Source organism: Xiphias gladius, chromosome 4 (genome assembly GCF_016859285.1).
Source record: "Xiphias gladius isolate SHS-SW01 ecotype Sanya breed wild chromosome 4, ASM1685928v1, whole genome shotgun sequence".
Lineage (NCBI taxonomy): Eukaryota > Metazoa > Chordata > Actinopteri > Istiophoriformes > Xiphiidae > Xiphias > Xiphias gladius.
The window spans coordinates 19,026,495-19,046,430 of record NC_053403.1 but is presented as its reverse complement, the minus strand read 5'-3'; the positions used below and the strand labels follow the sequence as shown (position 1 = coordinate 19,046,430).

Here is a 19,936-nt window from a genome sequence, read left to right as displayed (position 1 = left end):
TTTAGAGGTTCCTGCAATTACTCATCCTGTTAGAAACATGCAGGGAGACTAACCCACATCGCCCTCAAAAGCTACTGTAAATCTTTATCATTTCTCTCTATAAATGCCACTCCACTTCCTTTCTCACCTATACACATATGCAAACACACACACACACACACACACACACACACACACACACACACACACACACACACACACACACACACACACACACACACACACACACACACACACACACATTTATGTCATCTCTCTATACTTTAAAGGCAGCTCAAAACTGCTTCTTGTTGGCGTTCATCTTTGCAGAGCAGATGGCTGCATTTCTGCACCACATGGCCAGCACTCAGGAGATGAGGGGAGCTCTTTAAGAAGCAAAATACTTTCAATCTGTTTTAGCAACTGTAGTTCCTCCTCATCATCACATCTTTTTTCACATGGCATCAGCAGCAACTCTCCCACCCCCAACCACCACCACCACCACCTCTACTTACCTCCACCGAACTGATTTGAAGCCCCTGCATTCATCTAACTGCTGTTGATGATCATGTAAATACTTAATGCTTATATAAACGAGTCAAACATAAGGTAACAAACTGAGATTATTAAGAAGCTGCATGGATGCACAGTTGACTGGCCAGGAATTCCAACTTGCAGCCCCTTGGTTTCTATCATGTTCTCCAACATGTGGGAACACACTGCATATGTATGGAGAACCATTCATTATTCATGCTGGGCATCAGTTTGAAGGTGGTGGAAAAGTAGGATTTTTCTGGAAGAGGATGGCAGGCAGAGACTAGGGAGGCAAGAGTATTGAGTGAGTTGTCTATTTTTTTTCTTTTATATATCTGCACATTTTGTATAATTCAATTCGCTAATGATGGTTTGAATTTGGTCTGAAGACTGCAATAAGTAAACCTTGAAAAATGACTCAGAGGTTTGTTTGTGGTCATCATCTTGGCCAGCTCCTGTTATGCTTGTGGTTGTAAAGCTAAAAATATATGAGTATTTATTGACAGCAAGAAACTAGTTTAGGATAATTGAATGTATAAGATACTGTTCGTAAGTAGCTTGAACCAGATGTTTAGCCTTAAATTAATTACATGAGTGAGTGACACTAAGCTGTTGAATGCTGAAGACTGAAAGGACAACATTAGTACTTACAATGTGGAGCATGATGTAGTCACCTAGACGTGGGGCACTGTCGATGCGGACAAGGATGCCGTCTTTGATGGTAGTGCTAAAGCCCACTGCCAGCCGGTCCGTCCGTGTGCTCGGCCGCTCATTGTTGGGCCACGTATATGTGATCAGACCCCCTCCTTTACCGAAGATGTAGGTGGTGCCAGCTGTGATAACAAAAGAAGTAAAGAAAAATGGAAGAAATTAGATTTGTTGTAGGAGAAATAGAAGAAGATCAAAGAGATAGGGTTAAATTCAATTCTGTGATTTACAAACATAGTCTAACTAAACACCAGTGTCATCACAACACTTTTCTGACAAAACTGGATTCAAACTACCTCTATTGGGGGTTAAGTCTGCTGTATTTCCTTTACAACTACCTTGCCACTGCTTCAATGTAATTGTGTTGAGTTCTATTTTAAGTTTCTTTAATGGTATTCAGCCACTACCACATTTTGGGAGGAAGTCAGTGACTCCCCTGGCACCATCTTTGACCTATCCAGCTTTTAAATATAGCCTCTTTCCATGGAATAACAGCCAGTATGGCCAGAATGGGATAAGCCTCCCAATCCTCATGCATTATATATGAGACCTGCAACCAAAGAACAAAGGCTGGCACAAGAAAAGAGAGAAGAGGGGGGAAAAAATCGAATAACCTTTTGTCTGGTTTTATTTTGACAAATGCAGTGTAGGAAAAAGGGCTTCAGCACCGGAGGGGGGATTTCAACAAAATGTTGAAAATTTTCACTATTACATCAGACACTATGCAGATTTGTGTCAGATTAGAAGCTCTGATTGGATTAGGTTTGGCCCTGAGCCACAGAATATGTAGAAGTTGTTTGTGGATTTCTTTTTTTTTTTCATTAAATGGAGCAGAAAAAAAGAGAAAAGTTTCATTATTTGGTTGCAGGGTCAGATTCAATTCCAACTTCTGAATGTTCCCTAAGGTGCGTCAGGATTAAAACACTGAATCATTGAGCCCCTTAGCCATCTCATCCACATTTAAGCAAAGATAATCAAGAGATCAAAGGCATGAGACCTACAGCAGATAGAATGGTGGGTGAATCAATATGGGAGACGAAACAGACTCCTGTGGCCTAAGGATAGTGGAAAGCATTTGGTTCACCTCAGAGGCTGACAGGGGATTGCTAATGATGTATCTGAGTTCTTGTATCAATGTTTTAATTCATTTTTCTGCCTCCATCATCCCTCTACATCCCTTTCTTCCACGTCACCTTTTTCCCTCTGTCTCCTCCCCTGCCGTCCCTCTCTTTTCCATTCACTTCCTCTCCAAGTCACCTGAACATCTGTTTGGCCTTGTGATGGGTGCCCAGCTGTCTCTCTTTTTCCCCTATGAAGGGGCCAACAATCTGGTTTGTGGTCCATAATACCCTGGGGACTGTAGGAACATATGGATGAGAGGGAGTAGGGGAGTGGAAGAGACTCTATTGACCAGATGAGTGTCTCTATTTGCCTTCAGGCCCACAAACAGGTCTGCGTTTCACACTCCTCAGGTGTCAGCACTGCAAACCAACAACTATGTTTGACTATGTGACATAAAAAATATATAAACAAGTGAAGCATCCCGAGCCTCAAACAACTGCTTCACAATTTATAACTAACAACCATACATGGCTGGTTTGACACAGACACCTCTTTGAGATTTCATTTTTTTCCTGAAAACAAACAATACAATCTCTTGATTGCTCTCAATGACATTGCAACAACTGGAGCTGATGTTTGCATTATGTACCACCTGCCTAAAAATAGCCCATTTCCTCCATGGCATTGCGTCTGTCTGAAGAAGCCTGCAGCCAAGTTACATCGGATCTGACCCTGCTGTCTCATTGCCTCAAAGTTTCTTCTTGCCAAAAGAGTTCAGGCAGACTTGGGACCAGTTTCCCTAGCAAACGAGCAAACTTCGTCTATCTCATCTAACACACAGTCTTTTTTTCTGGAGGGGATGATGATGATGAGCAGCAAAGATACAAGCACCCCAGGGAGCCAATTATCACATTGAGGAGATTTGCTTAGCGTTTCAAGAAGACAATGTTCGGAATTAAATACACACTGACACACACACACACTCACACACACACACACACACACACACACACACACACAAACAGGCAGATTGACAGAGGCACAAATGCACATCGTGATGCTCAGCTATATAAAAGTGTGCAAACACGTGTGCATACACACAAACACTCAAAACATGCTGGCTTCTCACATACAATCACACAAGTGGGTGATTATCTGCACAAGTACAGAGAAGAGAGAGAACCAGAGATCGCCAGAATGTAGCACATTTCCCTAACAATCTCCTGGGCCCAGACTGCACTGGCTGTATTTCCACTCAGAGAGGAAGTCCACTGCATACTAACTAATAAATTGTGCAAAAGTAGTGTGTGGCATCATTTCTGATACTCATCTGAAGATTTCAACAGAGAAAAAGAACTGTATGGATGGTTAGCTACTGTGGAATGAATGTAGAATTGTAGCAAGTAGCTAAACTCCCAAGGTCAAGATTTTCATTTGAATAACTTTACTAATTCAAGACGGCTTTTCCAGGTGACAGTGTTTTTGTAAGGAGCACCAGTATGACTGAATTTCAGCCATTTTGCAAAAAGACTAATTACATGAACGTGAGAGTAAGCAATAGCATATTTTAACATTTCTAGCATGTTTTAAAATGCATACTCCCAACTACTTCAACTAACACCTCCTTGGGCAATAACTTTGCCCCAAAACTGTTAATAAACAATATTCTTTCCAAGGTTTTTACCAGGTTTAAAGAATTAGCTACACTCAGGGCAGAGTGCCAAAATGGAAAAAAAGGCTACAGCTTTTCTTTATTGAAATAAATAACAAATAAATCAAATAAATAAAAAAAATCAACATGTACTACTTGCTTTCACTGTTTGCACCTATATGTTCTCTACATTTACATTAGCACAAATACCTCACGAGTACTTTGGCAAAAACATTTTAAAATGTGCATCTAATTAAAAATGCAAGAGTTTAAACAAAAAAATAATGTCATTCATTGTCTGGAAATAACTTGGTTCATTAATAGGTCAACCTATTAAAAGTGTGACAAAGTGATTATCTTGATTTTCTTGGTAACAGTGCAATAAGACTTGACCAAGTAAAATACATTAAACCAATAAGGTAAAAGAAGTCCAATTTGTTTTTTGCTTCTTGGAAAATGGCTATGAAAGTCCTTTTCAAAGTTTGCGCTGTTTTGTAACCATTCCTGTGACCCTTTCTTTTCTCTCCTGTAATTACTGCAGACTTTTCATCTGCTACCGTGGTAATTTTTGGCATTCTTTAAGAGATGGGCGCTGACAACGTAGAACCATCATTGTTTACAAGGTTGAAGCATTATGCCAGTTACAGCAGAAATTATGTGTTCAAAATACCATGGCTTTCACAGCTATGTAGACCTGGAGAAAAGCCAGCTGCAGGGAAAAAATCATCAAAGGAATCAAATCTACAAACAGATTACTGCACAAGATGTTATTTTTGGTGGATCAGAGGGGACTTTCATCTCCATCTTTGAATAATGCAATCTTGCCATGGCCAGTGGGTACTGGAGGGAGGCCATCTGAAATCTAATTGTAGCATATGGGTGCTCCGTTGATTTGTGAGTGAAGGGTTGGGAGAGAGAAAGCCCTCTGAAGAAAATAATGACCAACACTGATTTTCCTTGATTATTCTTTGATAGTGAATAATAATAATAATAATAATAATAATAATAATAATAATAATAATAATAAAATATCTCTATATGAACATTAAAAATCAATGGTTTTAGTTTTTAAATAATGGCACTGTACTAATATATTTTTCACCAGTGTTTTGATTCATTGCATCTGCAGTGTGCCTCAGTTTAGAGACAAACTGTAGATGATAGAGTAGGTCAAAGCCTTGGCCTCTATTTCACAGAGGTCCCCTGAGGCATGGGAGAGCAGACAGAAGGTCAGGACACCTGTCTGCAGAACAGAACTATGTCCTGTCCTTCAGGCTCCCACGTGACATTACCCAACTAGCGAAAAGAAGGCAAAAAGGGGAGAATACAGAAGTTTCACATGGGGGCAGAAATTGTGGAAGATCACTGGTATCAATCCAGTTAACCAGTTGGAAAGATCTTGGTGGATCACATTTTGCCCATAAAACTTATTCAGTGTATGGTGATGAAAAAAACCTAATGAAAAACCTTTTACATACATTATTACAGGCATGTATACAGGCAACAATGCTATCTATAAAAGATCAAAAAGATTAGTGCAGCTGGGATGGCGTACATCTATTATAGCTGGATATTTGCTTGTATTCAGGCTTCACACCATGCTGTGATGAAACCCTCTCTTTAGAGGCAACTGGTAGAAGACTTACAGTAAAAGACTGGTACTCGCTGTCCAACCGCTTTCTTTTTTTTTTTTTTTGGGAAGTTGGATTGGGTTGGTTGTGTACCCTTGTTTGCATGTGTGTACCCCAGCCACACAGAAAAAAGGTGGTACTACTGGCTACCCACAAGGCACAGAACTGCAGTAGGTAAATGCTACAAACTTTTACTCTCTGTGTAAGTATGTATGCACATACACACACTCAAAGTCATCTGCATAGACATGAATGAGTCTTAACTTTGCACAAACCTCCCAAAGCACACACACACACACACACACACACACACACACACACACACACACACACTCCTTTCTCCTTGCTGTGTGTGCGTGTGTGTGCGTGTGTGTGTGTCAGTGTGTGTGTCTGTGTGTGTGTGTTGTTTATGTGCTTTTATGTCTTTCCCCTTGTTATCTCTTGGGCTTTCTGCAGCGCTGGCTCCCCAGGGGATTGAAAAAGAAGACAAACATGGTTTGATTTGGTCGAATTTTCTGCCATCGTAGAATGAGGAAAAGAAAGAGTAGCATTAAAAAAAAAAAATCCTGAAAGTGATATGCAAAATGTAATTGCTTCCTCAATCACGTTCAAAAGAACTCTATCATCACAATGCTTTTCCTTGCTGTGCTGTGCTTCATATATGGGGAATTATGAGGCTTGCTGTCCTTCATACAACCAAAATAAAGAATCATCGACAGAGGAATCAAATTGTGAGATACCTGGCTGTGTAATCACTGGGATTTATCTCCATTTTACAACCTCTTATCATTTCATAATTCATATTTCCTGTTGCTTCTCCCTTCTGGGGTAGAATGAGGGACAAGACTGATGATTGAATCCTCTCTCTCTCTCCCTCTCTCTCTTTTGCTGTATCCTCAATCAGCTGCCAGAAGCAAGTTATAGCAAATGGCTAAAATACTATAGATGTCTATGTGTGTACGTTTGCTGTTGGACTTTTAATGCATTTCTATGGCAAATACAGTACACTCTAAAATGCAGTGTCTCCTCATTGTCACCACACATGGTGACCATGTGTCCCATCTTTCATCAGCAACACTAAACAAAATGCAGAATATGATTGATGAAGGGCAGTGTGTTGTAAAGAATGGTTATGTAAAGAAAACAGCCAGCCTTGAATGATTTACACTGTCTGTTTCCCTGCTATAATACGTGGTAGCATTACCACAGTATATGGATTCATGCACCAAAAACCAGGGGTAATAGAATTGGAAGATAAACGGAAAAGAGAGACAAAATGGACAGACCGTATGTAGTGAAAAGTGGAAGGTTGTTTTCAGACAGCTAGAGCTGTATTATGATATATGGGCAGACAAAAGACTGTAAAATACATACAAAACTGGAATTAAGACACACATGTTCTTATGGTTTCTCACCAAAATTTATTTACAAAATTTTAAAATACTTGTGTTTTTGGCCTAATTAATTTTTCTATTTATATAGTTATTTTGTGTCAGGTATGGTTACTGGAGGGAACTTGTGTACACTTGAAGGAAAGCTAAAGGAATGTTAAAGGTGGCAGAAAAACTGCCTTGTGATAACACAACACAGTCTGCATTTATGGCTTAGAAAGTTATTTCCCAGACTACAAATTGCATACAGAGGATTGTATGGATTATTCTACTTTGTATAACATTTTGTCAGAGTCATATTCTAACTTTATGAACCAGAGCCCACTAGCAAATGCAACAAAGTGAGGCAGAGGCTCAGGCAGCTTCTGCTGCTGCTTGGGCTGCAAAGCAGCACTAGTAGTCAAGATGATCAAGTCTGAGCCGCTGGGAAGCAGCTCCACTTGCTGGGATTGAGCAGTCAAATACTACAGTGGTTGTATTTCTGGTAGAGTTGTCTGACAATGCAAAGACAAGCTAAGGCCTTTCTGCTGCAGTGAGATTAAGTTTTGACAGTTGTTGGAGTCAGTTGTTGGTGTTAGTGCAAAGGAAGTGCAGGTGTGTTAGAGAAACAACCAATGTCAACTGTTGTGCTCACTGTTGCAGTCCCGCGATGAATTTAATAAAAAAAATGAAATGTCAAAAACAAAGAAACAAAACAAAACATTAAAAAAATGGAAAAACTTAATATCTTCGAGCCCCAGGTCGTGTCTTTAAATTACTTATTTTGTCTTACAAACAGTCCAAAACTTTAAAAATATTCAGTTAACTATCATACGTGAAAAAAAAACAACAAATCCTAACATTTGAGAAGCTGGAACCAGCAAATGTTGGCTTGAAAAACAACTTAAGTGATTAATCGACAATCAAAATATTTTGATAATCCAGTTAATTTTGTCAATTGACCAATCAATTAATTGAATAACTGTTAAAACTCTATTGATGTAACCTACAGTGTATTCAGTTGCCAGTATATCAGGTACACATATCTAAAACTAATGCAGTCTAATACAGTTTCCTGCAATAAATCCCATGTGTTCAGATGGACTGCGATACTGAGAGGTGTGTAATATTTTGTCCAGCTGCCCATAGAGTGGTACTGTATGTAGTACGACATTTTGCAGACCCTGCATACCCACACAGATGTTTTAATTCATTCAGATTAATTAGATCTCAGCTCAGTTTGAAGTTGGGCAGGCTATGGTGGGAGTTATGTGAGGTTACCAAACTCAATGCACTTAATGGAGGGACAGATTTTGGCCACAAGATGCTATTTGCCACCCTTTTCAACTTGCTTGAACATTTTTCCTGGGACTAATTTAGCTAGAATAATGAACTAACCAACTGATAAAGGATTAATGTACTGTATGTTTTTCATAACTGTTAATTCTTCCCTGTAGCTTGAAATTAATGTTCAATGTAAGTAAATAGTTTTTGCTCAGGTGCAATGACTTCCGAAGATGCAGCACAGGGTGAGACGGCTCAGTCAAAAAGGTCACCTTTTTCACCACCCTTCACTGACAGGGACAATACTTGACATATTTCCATGAATAAACAGCTTGATTTGCCATTGGTATCATGTCCCTGAGGCAGAGGTGGGAGATGTGGTGAACAGGGGAGAGCTGCGAAAGAGTCCCTTTTTGCAGGAGGAGAGAGGAATGACTTGGAGAAAAGTGAAATACAGATGGAGATAGAGTCAAGTGGCATAGATGTGAGTCTGAGATGACCCCCCCCCTTCTCAGAGGAACAGGAAAAGGCTTTGTAACATTGGTTCCTTACTCACAGGCATGTCAAATCATCCTCAGATGGCTACTGAGGAACAGGAAGATCGACTCACAGACACCCATTAAGAAAAAAGTCTCTTTAGCTTCATGTAGCACTGCAAAGGCATAATATGAGCACACAGTCTTGACCAACCCCACACCCCGCAGAAGGTGATCCATAACAACTCCCCCCTTATTATTGTAAAAGTCGGATAGCTAGTCTCACCCTCATGCCCCCCTCTCTTTCTACCTCCTTTCTGTTTCCTCTCCTGCTGCATTACTGGTACTCTTCTCTATTGTAGTGGCAAGCGGACAGAGGCGAAGAGCTTTAAATTATTTTTTTCTCAGTTCTCTGGAGATGTCAGCTCCTATTCTCTATTGTTGGAAAAGGAAGAGGTTGAGGAAGAGGGAGGGAGTTTTGAAGAGGATTTCAGAGACTGGGGGAAGAAGGAGAGGGGGGTTGCAACTGAGATCCATGCAGCACTCTACGCTACAAAGAAGACCTGTCTGATGACTTAAGTTCTGCACACTGCCACCAGCACAATTTTTAGTGAGTGAAGAGACACGTTGCAGAGAGATGAAATTAAAGGAGGTATGAGGTAGGAGAGACACAGAAGGATGCTGGTTAAAAGAAAAAGAGACAGACAGAAAAAAGATCGGCAGGTGGAGCAGGAGGTCTGAGATGGCATAAACACACCATCTCAGATGAATAGCTACGACACTTCCACAAGTGTAAAACCTGACTCAATCCTGCTCCTTTCTATGTTGAAAATTAGTATTTGCAGCTCTAGTGTTGATGTTCACACTTCTCTCAGCAAAATTAGTACATGAGTGTGTCCTTCCCATCATTCATAATGCATGGCACACAATGTGTGTGGGACATATCACTTGAGAGGCAGGCCACACCAAACCCTACTGCAGATTAGGTGAAGAAGATCTCCTAAAGAATAAGGGATTCCAAGATGGCTCAGAGTGAAAGCATCATTTATAATTGAATCTGCCCCAGAGGATTGTGCAGGCTGTCTGCCTTTGCCAAGGCTTCCTGGAGAGCCCAGAACTCCTCTCTCCCAGTCTCTCTGTTTGTCTCTACCCGTTCACTCTGCAATAACTGCAAGGCCCTCATACACACATACAGCACAGCAACCTCGGAAACTGATCTTACCCCAAGGCCTTTATGACTCAAACCCCAGTTGGACACATTTATTCATTCTGAATTTTTACAAATTGCCTATTTTGGTCCAAGGAGTGGGAAAAGTTTTTACAAACACTGCATCAGAAAATTTCTTGTTCGCTGTCCTTCACATCATGCGGCGATAATGATTAGGATCAGGGCATGATGTCAACAAATGTAGAAATTGTGTCAACTGCAAAGTCACATGGCCTTTGGCATTTTGCTATTCATCAGCAGTTTTTTAAAGGTACCCTGTGGAGTTTCTGAACATTAGTAGCGAAACAGACCAATGTTTATATGAATGGTTCTGCATTTTGTTTGCAAGGACGCAGGCAACAACAATACTTGCTGCTGGTATCAAGCTACTCTGCTAATCAACATTTGGTAGTGGTAATTTTTAACAAAACACAGTCATTTGCCACATGAAGACAGCAAACATGGATGTAAACATTACACAATTTAACATATTCAAAAAACTGGCTTTGCAAATGTTTTATGAGGAAGGAAATACACTCAAATGCATGTTTGGTGAGTAACACTCAATGTAAATATAATTGTTTACAGTTAATATTTTTTGTAGATCTTAAATACTATCGTTATATCTATGATAGTTTTTTGTGACTGTGTGGTAGTTCATACTGTTTATATAACATTTTGTAATAAAACTGTACTTTTATTCTAAAATTTCTTTATCTGTCCAGTAATGTTGTGCAGGTCAACCCATAACTCACTGGTCCTGCAGGTCGAGTGGGTTTGGGTAAGCTTACTAGGAAATATTCACAGGTTTGGGCGGGTCGGGTCAAAAAGTGACAAATCAGTGTTCTAACTAAGTTATAAATAACTTACAGAAACATTGCTTGCAGTAGGCTTTGCATTATACGCTCTCCGAAATGCGTGCCGTAGGCTAGGCCGTGATTACTAGTTCACCTAGTTATCTTCCCCTCTTTCTGTCACTGTGTCTCTGTCTCTCTCTCTCTCTAAAACACACACACACACACACACACACACACACACACACACACACACACACACACACACACACAAGCATCAGATGGTCCAGGTCCTCTTATGCCCTGGCTGTCAATAATCTGCGTTAAACGTATTACAACCTACATCTATCATACATCTCTCTTCATCCAGACTATAATTTAGCTTTTGTTTAGATTATACAAAAAACTCAAAACTCTTTTTTTTTTTTGACAGAAAGAAGATGCTACCTCTAACAATATGGCCAACTTAATCAGAAAAAATTAAAAACAGGCAATGTTAAGGTTGCACACAAAGTGAGCCAAAAAAGTAAGGTATAGGAAAGATTGAGTCCTGTCCGATGCTATCATTACAGACCACGTTGTCTGCTTGAGTTGTGAGACATAGTACGATATATATTATTCTATCAAAGTTTACAATTAAGATGTGAAGGATGCAGTGTTTGTGTGTGTGTGTGTGTGTGTGTGTGTGTCTGTCTGTGTGTTAATGTGTGTGTGTGTGAGAGAGAGAAAAAGAGAGACAGAGTTCATATCTTTAATGAAGGGTTACTCGTTTTGCGGCTATTCAACAATAAAGAACACTGTTTCGGACAATTCATCTGTTATTTTAATAGCCTAGACACGGGCGCTATTAGGCTAATATACAATATGCTATGCCATGCAATCAATGTATTATACTAATGTTTGGACAAACAGCCCAAAAATGAAATAGTGCAACATTAATCACTTTGCTGTAGCCTACGATGGCTCATGCAAAACCTTGTTATCTACACAAGCGTCTGACCTTTTTTAAATGTGCACTAAATAAGAAAACATTATCTCTTACTCTATCATACAGATGCCATTTGGTAGTGATGGTGGTTGATTAACTCATATTTTTCTTATCATAAGGGGTCGCGTGGGTGCGGGTATTAAAACACCCTGACCAGTACATCACTACTGTTCAGCCATCCTGTAGTGTACATATATATATCTATATATATATAGATATATATATGCTATTTTTTTAATGATAAAAGCACTGTGTTGAAACATGTCGGCAATTTAAGAGCAGAGGTAGTGTTGCAGAGTTATTTTTCATTTGATGTCAACAAACCACAACAGCAAATTGATTTTGCTAGTTCTGTTTGTTAGCCTCAGACTAGTTGTGTAAAGAATGTAATAAGTCAAGAAAGACTGACTATCAGTCAAACTGGTTGCCACTTTTGCCACAGAAAGCAACCAGCTTTAGTATTTACTGGATGGCAGGTAGCTGGTGTTAATTTCAAACACTGATGACAAAGAAAGCTACATAACTTTGTCACTTCTCTCCTCCTCAGCTGGCTTCAACAGAAAATTTGAAAATGTGGGAAGTGATAATTAAGGCGGCACTTCTGCATATAGTCTTCCCGCACATACAGTAATTGCACTTTGCAGAAACAGACAGCTACACTGAACATTTTGCAAACTGAAGTACAGAGCGATTCTTGCTTTTCCTTGCCAACTCTGTCAAATCCATTCAAAACTATTCTTCTGACATGCAGGCTGTGTATTTCAATTACAGGTAGAATGTATTTATAAAACATGAGAACCTATGTCTCAGATGCCCACCTCCCTTTAAGGAATATTGATTAGAGAGCTGAAAGACAGATGCTAAAAGGAATTAGTCTTGTATGAAGCAGTGCTAATCTTCCCTTTGATATCGACAACATCAAATAGAAAAGTACTTGAACCTAAACCTTGAACCTATCCCAAGTAATGATGAGCAAAAATACTAAATGTGCATTGCAATGCACCTCTCGCACGTTCTGTACTCTCTCCATCACACACAAACAGAAATAAGCATACACATACAAAATGCAGGCTGGAGTATGAAAAAGAAAAAAAAATCAATCAAGTTTGTACTTTTCAAAAGTTTACTCAGCCACCTCCCTCTGAGCCAAGGACTTCAATTCCACAGTAACATTAAAGGCGGTGCTCACTGTGGCCCTGCTTTTTTCACAAAACAATTCTCCAATTTAAGCTGAGGCATGCCATCAATGACAACCTTGATGAACTTGATGAAGTGATTGGTTTAGACAGGTAGCTCTTATTTCAGTCTGACATGCATGGCAACCTGTAAGGTACACAAGGTCCACAGTTAAGTGCACCAGTCTGCTATTCTTTTATGGAGGCAATCGGTACATGATAATGGTCATTCACCACATTAATCAGAATCCATCGCTCTGTGGGGCTTCACCTGTGTGCACTGCCAAGCAACCCGCTAACCTTGATGGTGCTTCGCTGGTATTATTTCATGCAGTGGGAGGTAGGAGTTCTCATGTAAAGGTCTTTGATAAGTTGAGTATGAGTGACAGAGCCTCGGTTTGGTGTTGGTAATAATAGATAAATCTTCAGGTGGCAATCATTGAAAACTCATCAAAGTTAATTTTTGTGCAAGTCTGATAAATACTCTACAGATGTAGGTTAGGTTGAGTAATGTACAGTTTAGTGTACATACAGGATAGACAGGTTATAGGAGGTTACAGGTTATAACTTGGCAACAAGTTATAGGATAAAACAGAATAAGTGAGTGGAGAAACATAATGAATGCAAATGCTTCCATACAGTGCAGGAGTCATCACTGAATGATTTGATGAGTATAAAATTGTCATCATACCTTGCCTACTCAGTCACCAAATGTGAACCCAACTTAACAACTATGGGAGATTTTGTATTAAGGTGTTCGAAAGAGGTCTCCACCACTGTCATCAAATCATCAAATGAGCGAATATCTTTTGGGAGAATGGTGTTCATCCCTCCACTAGAACTCCAGGGACTTGTCAAATCTATTCCAAGGAGAATTAAAATCTGTCTAACATCATGTAAACAACTTCACACATTGTCAGATTAATGGAGCTGGAAGTCATTCATTCCAATGCAGGGTGAATGATAGACAGTCAGACAGTACAGGACTGTTGCCCCCTTGCAACCACTGGACCCGCTGGCCATCGGATACTGGATACTTTTGGATCATTACTGGGGGGCTATCGTGCTCATGAACACATGAATACATAATATTTGTGATTGTTTGACCATTTTACTAACCATGAGAACCAAGCTAAACAAAGCAAGCTTCACAATACGGTCATAACAGCTGTCTGCTGCTGGGTCATTAAGGCAAGCATACCAAGATACAACAAGGTCTGGGCTATCCCCCATGTTGTTTTGGCCGCTCTATCCAATTCTGTCAAACGAGATCAGTTTTTTCCCAGGGATTGTATTAATAAAAATAGTCCTCTAAAATTATGGGGTAAGTTGTGCATATGGTGTAAGACAATTTATGTTGGTTTTTTCCTTTAATTTGTCAACCATCTGTACATACCTACAATGTATAAATTCTATTTAAGCACATATGCACAGTAATGTCTTTCTTTTATTCCTTTTCTTGGTCTCAAATCACACAGACACACACACACAAGGACACTCTACGAGATAGATAGCACACTCTGACTGAGACAGTCTTAATCACTGCACCTGGGTTCCCATATTGGAATGGTACTCTGTAGTTGCTGTTTTCCAATTCCCTCCGGCAGATGGTTTGACTTCAGCCCTCTAATGAATGTGTCAACTTTATAATTAATGCCCCCTCTCTCTTCAATTCACCTCCACTCTCTCCTCCGCATTCTTCTCCTCCTGACTCCTCTTCCCTTACAACATTGACCAGCTACCTTGAACAACTCTTGCTGTTAGTTCTACCCCTGCTCCAAGGACATTGGGTCCGAGACAAAACACTGTAGTGGCTCAGCCTGAGCCGCAATCCATCTCCTTCCAGTGATTTAACCACAAAGCAATGGGTTTAGGAGGAGGAGAGGGTAAAAGGCCACAGCAACACAGCCTATCTATGGAGGGGGGGGTTGAAAGCTGTAATTAACAGAATCCTTAAAAGGGAATTATAGATTAGCGATGGGCAGTACGGTGTATGGCAGTCTCACTGAGGTGAAGGCAAAGACACTAAGTGGGTAGGTGTTTGGTTGAGATTGCGCACATCTGCATGTGCATTTAGGCCTGGAAATATGAAGTGAGCTTGGATAGAAGTGCGTGCGGATGTGTGTGCTGCTTAGCGGCCAAGGCTTCGCTGAATTTACCTTGGGTGAGGTTGAGAGGGCCCGGGGGAGTTTGGAGGGCAGCGGGATGGAACATGCTGGTCTCTTAGTGTGTCTCAGTGTCAACCTAATTAAAGGCTAGGCCAAAAAACTCTCCATGTTGTTTTTGCTGCTGTTCTGTGTATGTGAGCATGTGGATGTGCACGCAACTGAAAATGTGACTGTGGATGTACAAGAGTTTGAAAACCTGTGCTTACATTTTTGTGTGTTCCTAAATACTCGTAAAATGAGTTTTCCGAACATTGTCTAGCCTGTGACCCCAATTTTATGTCTCAAAAGTCAGTCGATGGCACAAACAAGAATTGTTAAGTTGTTATGTGAATCTGGGTACAGCCTATTTTGTTTTCAAGAGGAACTTAAAACTGATCAGATATCCCTGAGAAAGAAGATGGTTCCCTACAGCATGTTGACATAAATAAAAATGAATTAAGGAAATCAAGTTGTCCTCCTGAACTTTCTGTATGTTCAGTGAAATGTCATATTTCCAAAGGCACTTCTACAAATTACTCACGCTCATATATGCTCACTAAGTTATCACACTAGGGGTCCTGACCCCAAAGCTGAGAAACTCTACGTATGTGTGTGAATTAAAGTTTGTAAGTGTGTGTATGCCTTTTTTTCTGGTGGGCAGATTTTGATTTAAGTTGATATCTCTGTCTTCTTCTACACTCTCTCTTTCTTCCTCTTCTTCTTCACTCAGTCTTTCATTCATATACCTCAACCCCATCCATACCACTCAGCCCCCAATTGCTGCCTTTGAAGATGTACTTAGCTGAACTCACGAGAAATTTAAAGTGAGTGACGGCGGCTTTCAACAGCTCATGAAAGGCAAAAGAAATCTGCCACTCTGTGTGAGTCAAATGGATGTGGGAATTGTTGTAGTAGCATGGGTAGCAGGGACGGGGACTATAGGCAAAACCTCTGTAAAAAGCTTACTTCAAACCCTTAGCACAGGCTCGCACACATTTTGGCTCACACAAATGAAAAAAAAATACACAGGAAAGACAAATAAAGTCTCAGCCAGTAGAACCCTTGAGCTACCTTCAACAAAACAGCCACCAAAAATGCATCATTCAAGTATATTTTGGTATGTCTTCATTAGGCAGGTTTTTTCCTCTCCTTGCCCTTGGTCAATACAATAGCACAAAGCAAGGGTTCTCAAAATTTTTTCCCCAGTCTGACGCCAAATTGAGAAATTTATTCCGCTGCCTTGAGGAGTCAAGCTCATTAAAACATATTACTCCGCCTGTCATATGGAGACCTACCTATAGGCACACAATTCATTTCTGTTAAAAAGAAAAAAGCTGTAGATGCTCATTGACCTGTACACTTAAATATGTTGCAGTAGAAAGGCAAGGTGAAAGGGGCCTATTGTATAGTCTAGACATGAACTCTTGTTTCATCAAAGGAAAGACATCAATGTTGGTGCCACAGTCACAAACATCAGGATCTGACTTCATTTTACTGCAGTGTTGGAAATACTTAGAGATAGGGATGTCTTTGACTGTGCCATGGGAGGCATACATAGTAGCACAGACTATGCAAGAGGAGCAATTGATATCTTTGAACTTTTATGCTCCAGCTTTATGTATGGATATACACATACAGCATTATTTGTATTTTGCTTTGTATGATCTTGTGTGATCTTTAACCAAATTATTTACTTGAGGAAAATCCAGACGGTAAGAAAACCATACTGCAGCTCTTCCAAGTCCAGTATTTGTCCCTACCAGAGCCCAGAGAACCCTGTACCAACACAGTATGTTATAAAAAACGAATCCCCTCTTCTTCAGAATATTCCTCTACAGCTATATTGCCTGCATTCTTGTTCGAATTTCAAAATCACCACTTATCAAAGCATTTCTTGTGCACAACCTGGCTACCCCCCAGTCCCACCTTCACACTTGACCCTAAACTACATCTAGAAGGTTCTAAATCCGTAGTGTGAGGTCTGAGGCTGATTTATAGGTATGACGAACTGAATGGCAGAAAAGCAACTTTAGGCATGTGATTTTTTTGCTAATGTAAGGCACTGTGGTCAGGCCAGCAGCGCAAAGGACAGAGATATCACCAGGACAGCTATGGCAAGAATACCCACCCTGGAAAGTGGCAAGTGTGTCATGCTTTTGTTCAACTTTTATTTAATTTGTAATTGTATCTTTTTACTAATAGTAGAGGTAGGCCAGCAATAAGGGACAGAAGTAGGCCACTGAAGCACTGAACAGATTTGGGAATAGACTGGGTGCAGCACTGACTGTTACCATAGAACTGATACAATACAAAATACTCAAATTCTTCTAATTATTTCAAAACATGGGATTACATGTTCTATTAAAAAAAAACAGGAAATGACAATAATGGAATTTTAAATGAAAGAGATGTCAAGGAAGTGAGCTGGGATGAAAGACAGGACTGGAAGGCATCTTTCTGCCATAACAGGACATGTATACATCTATTCAACAAGCAACCCTGACATCAAACATTGAAACAAAGTGAAAACATCAAAGCTGTCTTGGGGATAACATTTTGTACTGTCAAATTTCACATTACCTTGATCAATTTAAACTTTTATATTGTTCCATCAAGTGCACCACAAGCACCCTTTCAGAGAGTACAATAGAAGTTCTTCAGATTGATGGCATATCCAGGCAGAGAGGCATCCTTATTGCAAAAAAGGGAACTGTTGTTTAGATAGAGAAAGGAAAAGCTCGTGTGGGTGAGTGCCAGTGACTTAGCATTATGTGTGCATGTCTGTGCATAGATATGCAAGTGTGCATGTGCACAGGTGCATGTTTACATGTGAACCTGCAAGTTTAAATTTCATCTGGAGACTCCCATACTTATTCAGTTGGCTGTGGGTCCTTGTAAAATAGCCCCTTGCAAATATTTACATTTCAGTATGCTGATTGCTTCACTAATGGCTGGTGTGGAGTGCTCTATGTGGCAAGATGAAGGGGCCAGTGAAGCCAAATACATGGTCCTAGCATAGTAACTAAGGGTGGCAGGAGTGAGAAGTGTAGTGTTGGGAAACAAACTGTTAATGTGGCTGGGTAACAGGGAAAACAACACAGAAATGGGAATATATGAAGCGTAATATCCCATTGCCCATTGAAAACTTTCTCCAAACAGGCCTCCCATGACTAACTGTCCTGCTCATTCTGGCCAGCTACGTTTGTATGTAAAAAGAGGTGAAAACAAACTATTACTCATGGGTAGTAATTTGCACTGGCATTACTCGTACAAAAAAACATTAGCTGAATGCTAAATATCCCCATTTTATCCCATCAAGACATGCCATTCTTCAAGCCTCCTCAGAATCTAATAAAAGATTTAGACAGTTATCTCAGCTTGCAAGACCAAAGGGGAGAGATTAGACGAACAAACAAACTCCAAAGAAATCTCTTCTCTCTCTTTATCTCAGTTTGTTTTTCAGAGTCTTTCAGTCAGGCTTCATGGAAAATGAGGGACACTACAATGCCTCTAAATATTTTTCTTTCTCTCAGATTGCCAATTTTGCTATCAGATAACCAACAAATATGTGTGTTTGGTTGCCTGGGCTGTAGTCCTGTGTAGCACTAAGGGTGCTTTCTCATTATGTGCTATCAGCAATATAAGGTTTGGCTGCAAGAGGAGGCTGCAAGGTTTGGCTTTTCAGAGAGGAAACCCAACAGGTTCTAGAGCTCATCTCTCACCAAACACTTTAATTGGATCTTTTAAGCACTAACCTGCTGCCCCCAAAGCACTGCCTGGGTTTTAATTAAACAAACGCCATATTAGATATCACTTAAGGCTCGTTTAAATGCCAAATTTAACTCATCCTCAACCACAGTGCCACAGGGAATCGATGCAACCCCCAACACCAAAAGAATAATTTAATATACCTCAGTTTTTACAAACGGCATAAACAATTCCCTTACAGCACTGTAATCCATTTAAATCTTATGTTTAGAGGTTACAAAGTGTTGATTTTACTCTGTACTTGGGCTGTTCAACTGTGATGCATCAGGGCTTCTGTGCTAAGCCCGTATTGCCATCCCTGCCAAATAGCCTCATTCAGATGCCACTTCTACTACAAACCTCAAACAGCCCAATTGCCTCATCTTGACACTCCTTGGCTTCGATTAACACCAGGATTATTCAGCCAGAACGCATCAACAACACTCATATTTCTCTCTGAGATGGGATAAATAGATCATTCGCACGCTGCCAATAAATCAATAAAACATTACACTGATGCAAAAAAAGTTCCCACAAAAAAGGTGACAGGCAGGGAACGACTGTAAATGCTTTGCCTATTTGTCTTTTTCATCTTTCTCACTCTCACCAGGAGAGGAAGTGTCTGAGAGGGGATGGGAAAGAATAAAGACATGAAAGGAAGAGAGATATTTTCAGTTTCATTTTTGCTCTGTTTATATGATGGACGTTTACATCTCAACTAAAACAAAAACGATTTGTTACACTCAGATCAGTGAATCATCCTAAGGACCAATATAAACTTTCATTGGTTGATTGTATACTGCACAATGAATGGAGACTTGTCAGACCTGGAGGAAAAAGATCACTACACACTCTCACCATTATCCAGACAACACCACACTAGGAAGAAAGAAGGACCCTCTAATGGACCCTTGTCCAAGCCTAAGAGAGCTATCTCCAAGTCCTGGGCAATTAATGTTTGACTATTTCCTCACTTACAACCACTTACAGCAGTCACAATGAATCAATGCCTGTGGATATTTCGATTGGGACAACGTCCCCACCCTCCCCAAAGCAAAGCCTGTCTCCTACTATATATCCTGAGCACACTTATTCCTTTCATTTGCATTGCCTTCAACCCAACCACTTCTACTCTTTACTGCCCAAGGGTGCTTTTTACTTCTATTACAAGATTTTAATTCTC

General features: G+C 40.1%; 1 protein-coding gene across 2 annotated transcripts in view; it reads right to left on the bottom strand.

Annotated features, from left to right (window-relative positions):
- The window catches only part of nrxn3b (neurexin 3b), a 270,387-nt gene that overhangs the window by 66,329 nt on the left and 184,122 nt on the right, over positions 1-19,936 (bottom strand). For both annotated transcript variants that reach the window (XM_040125526.1, XM_040125524.1), the window contains one exon: positions 1,165-1,346. In XM_040125526.1, the coding sequence (XP_039981460.1) occupies positions 1,165-1,346 (182 nt within the window). The remainder of the gene's footprint in view (positions 1-1,164; positions 1,347-19,936) is intronic.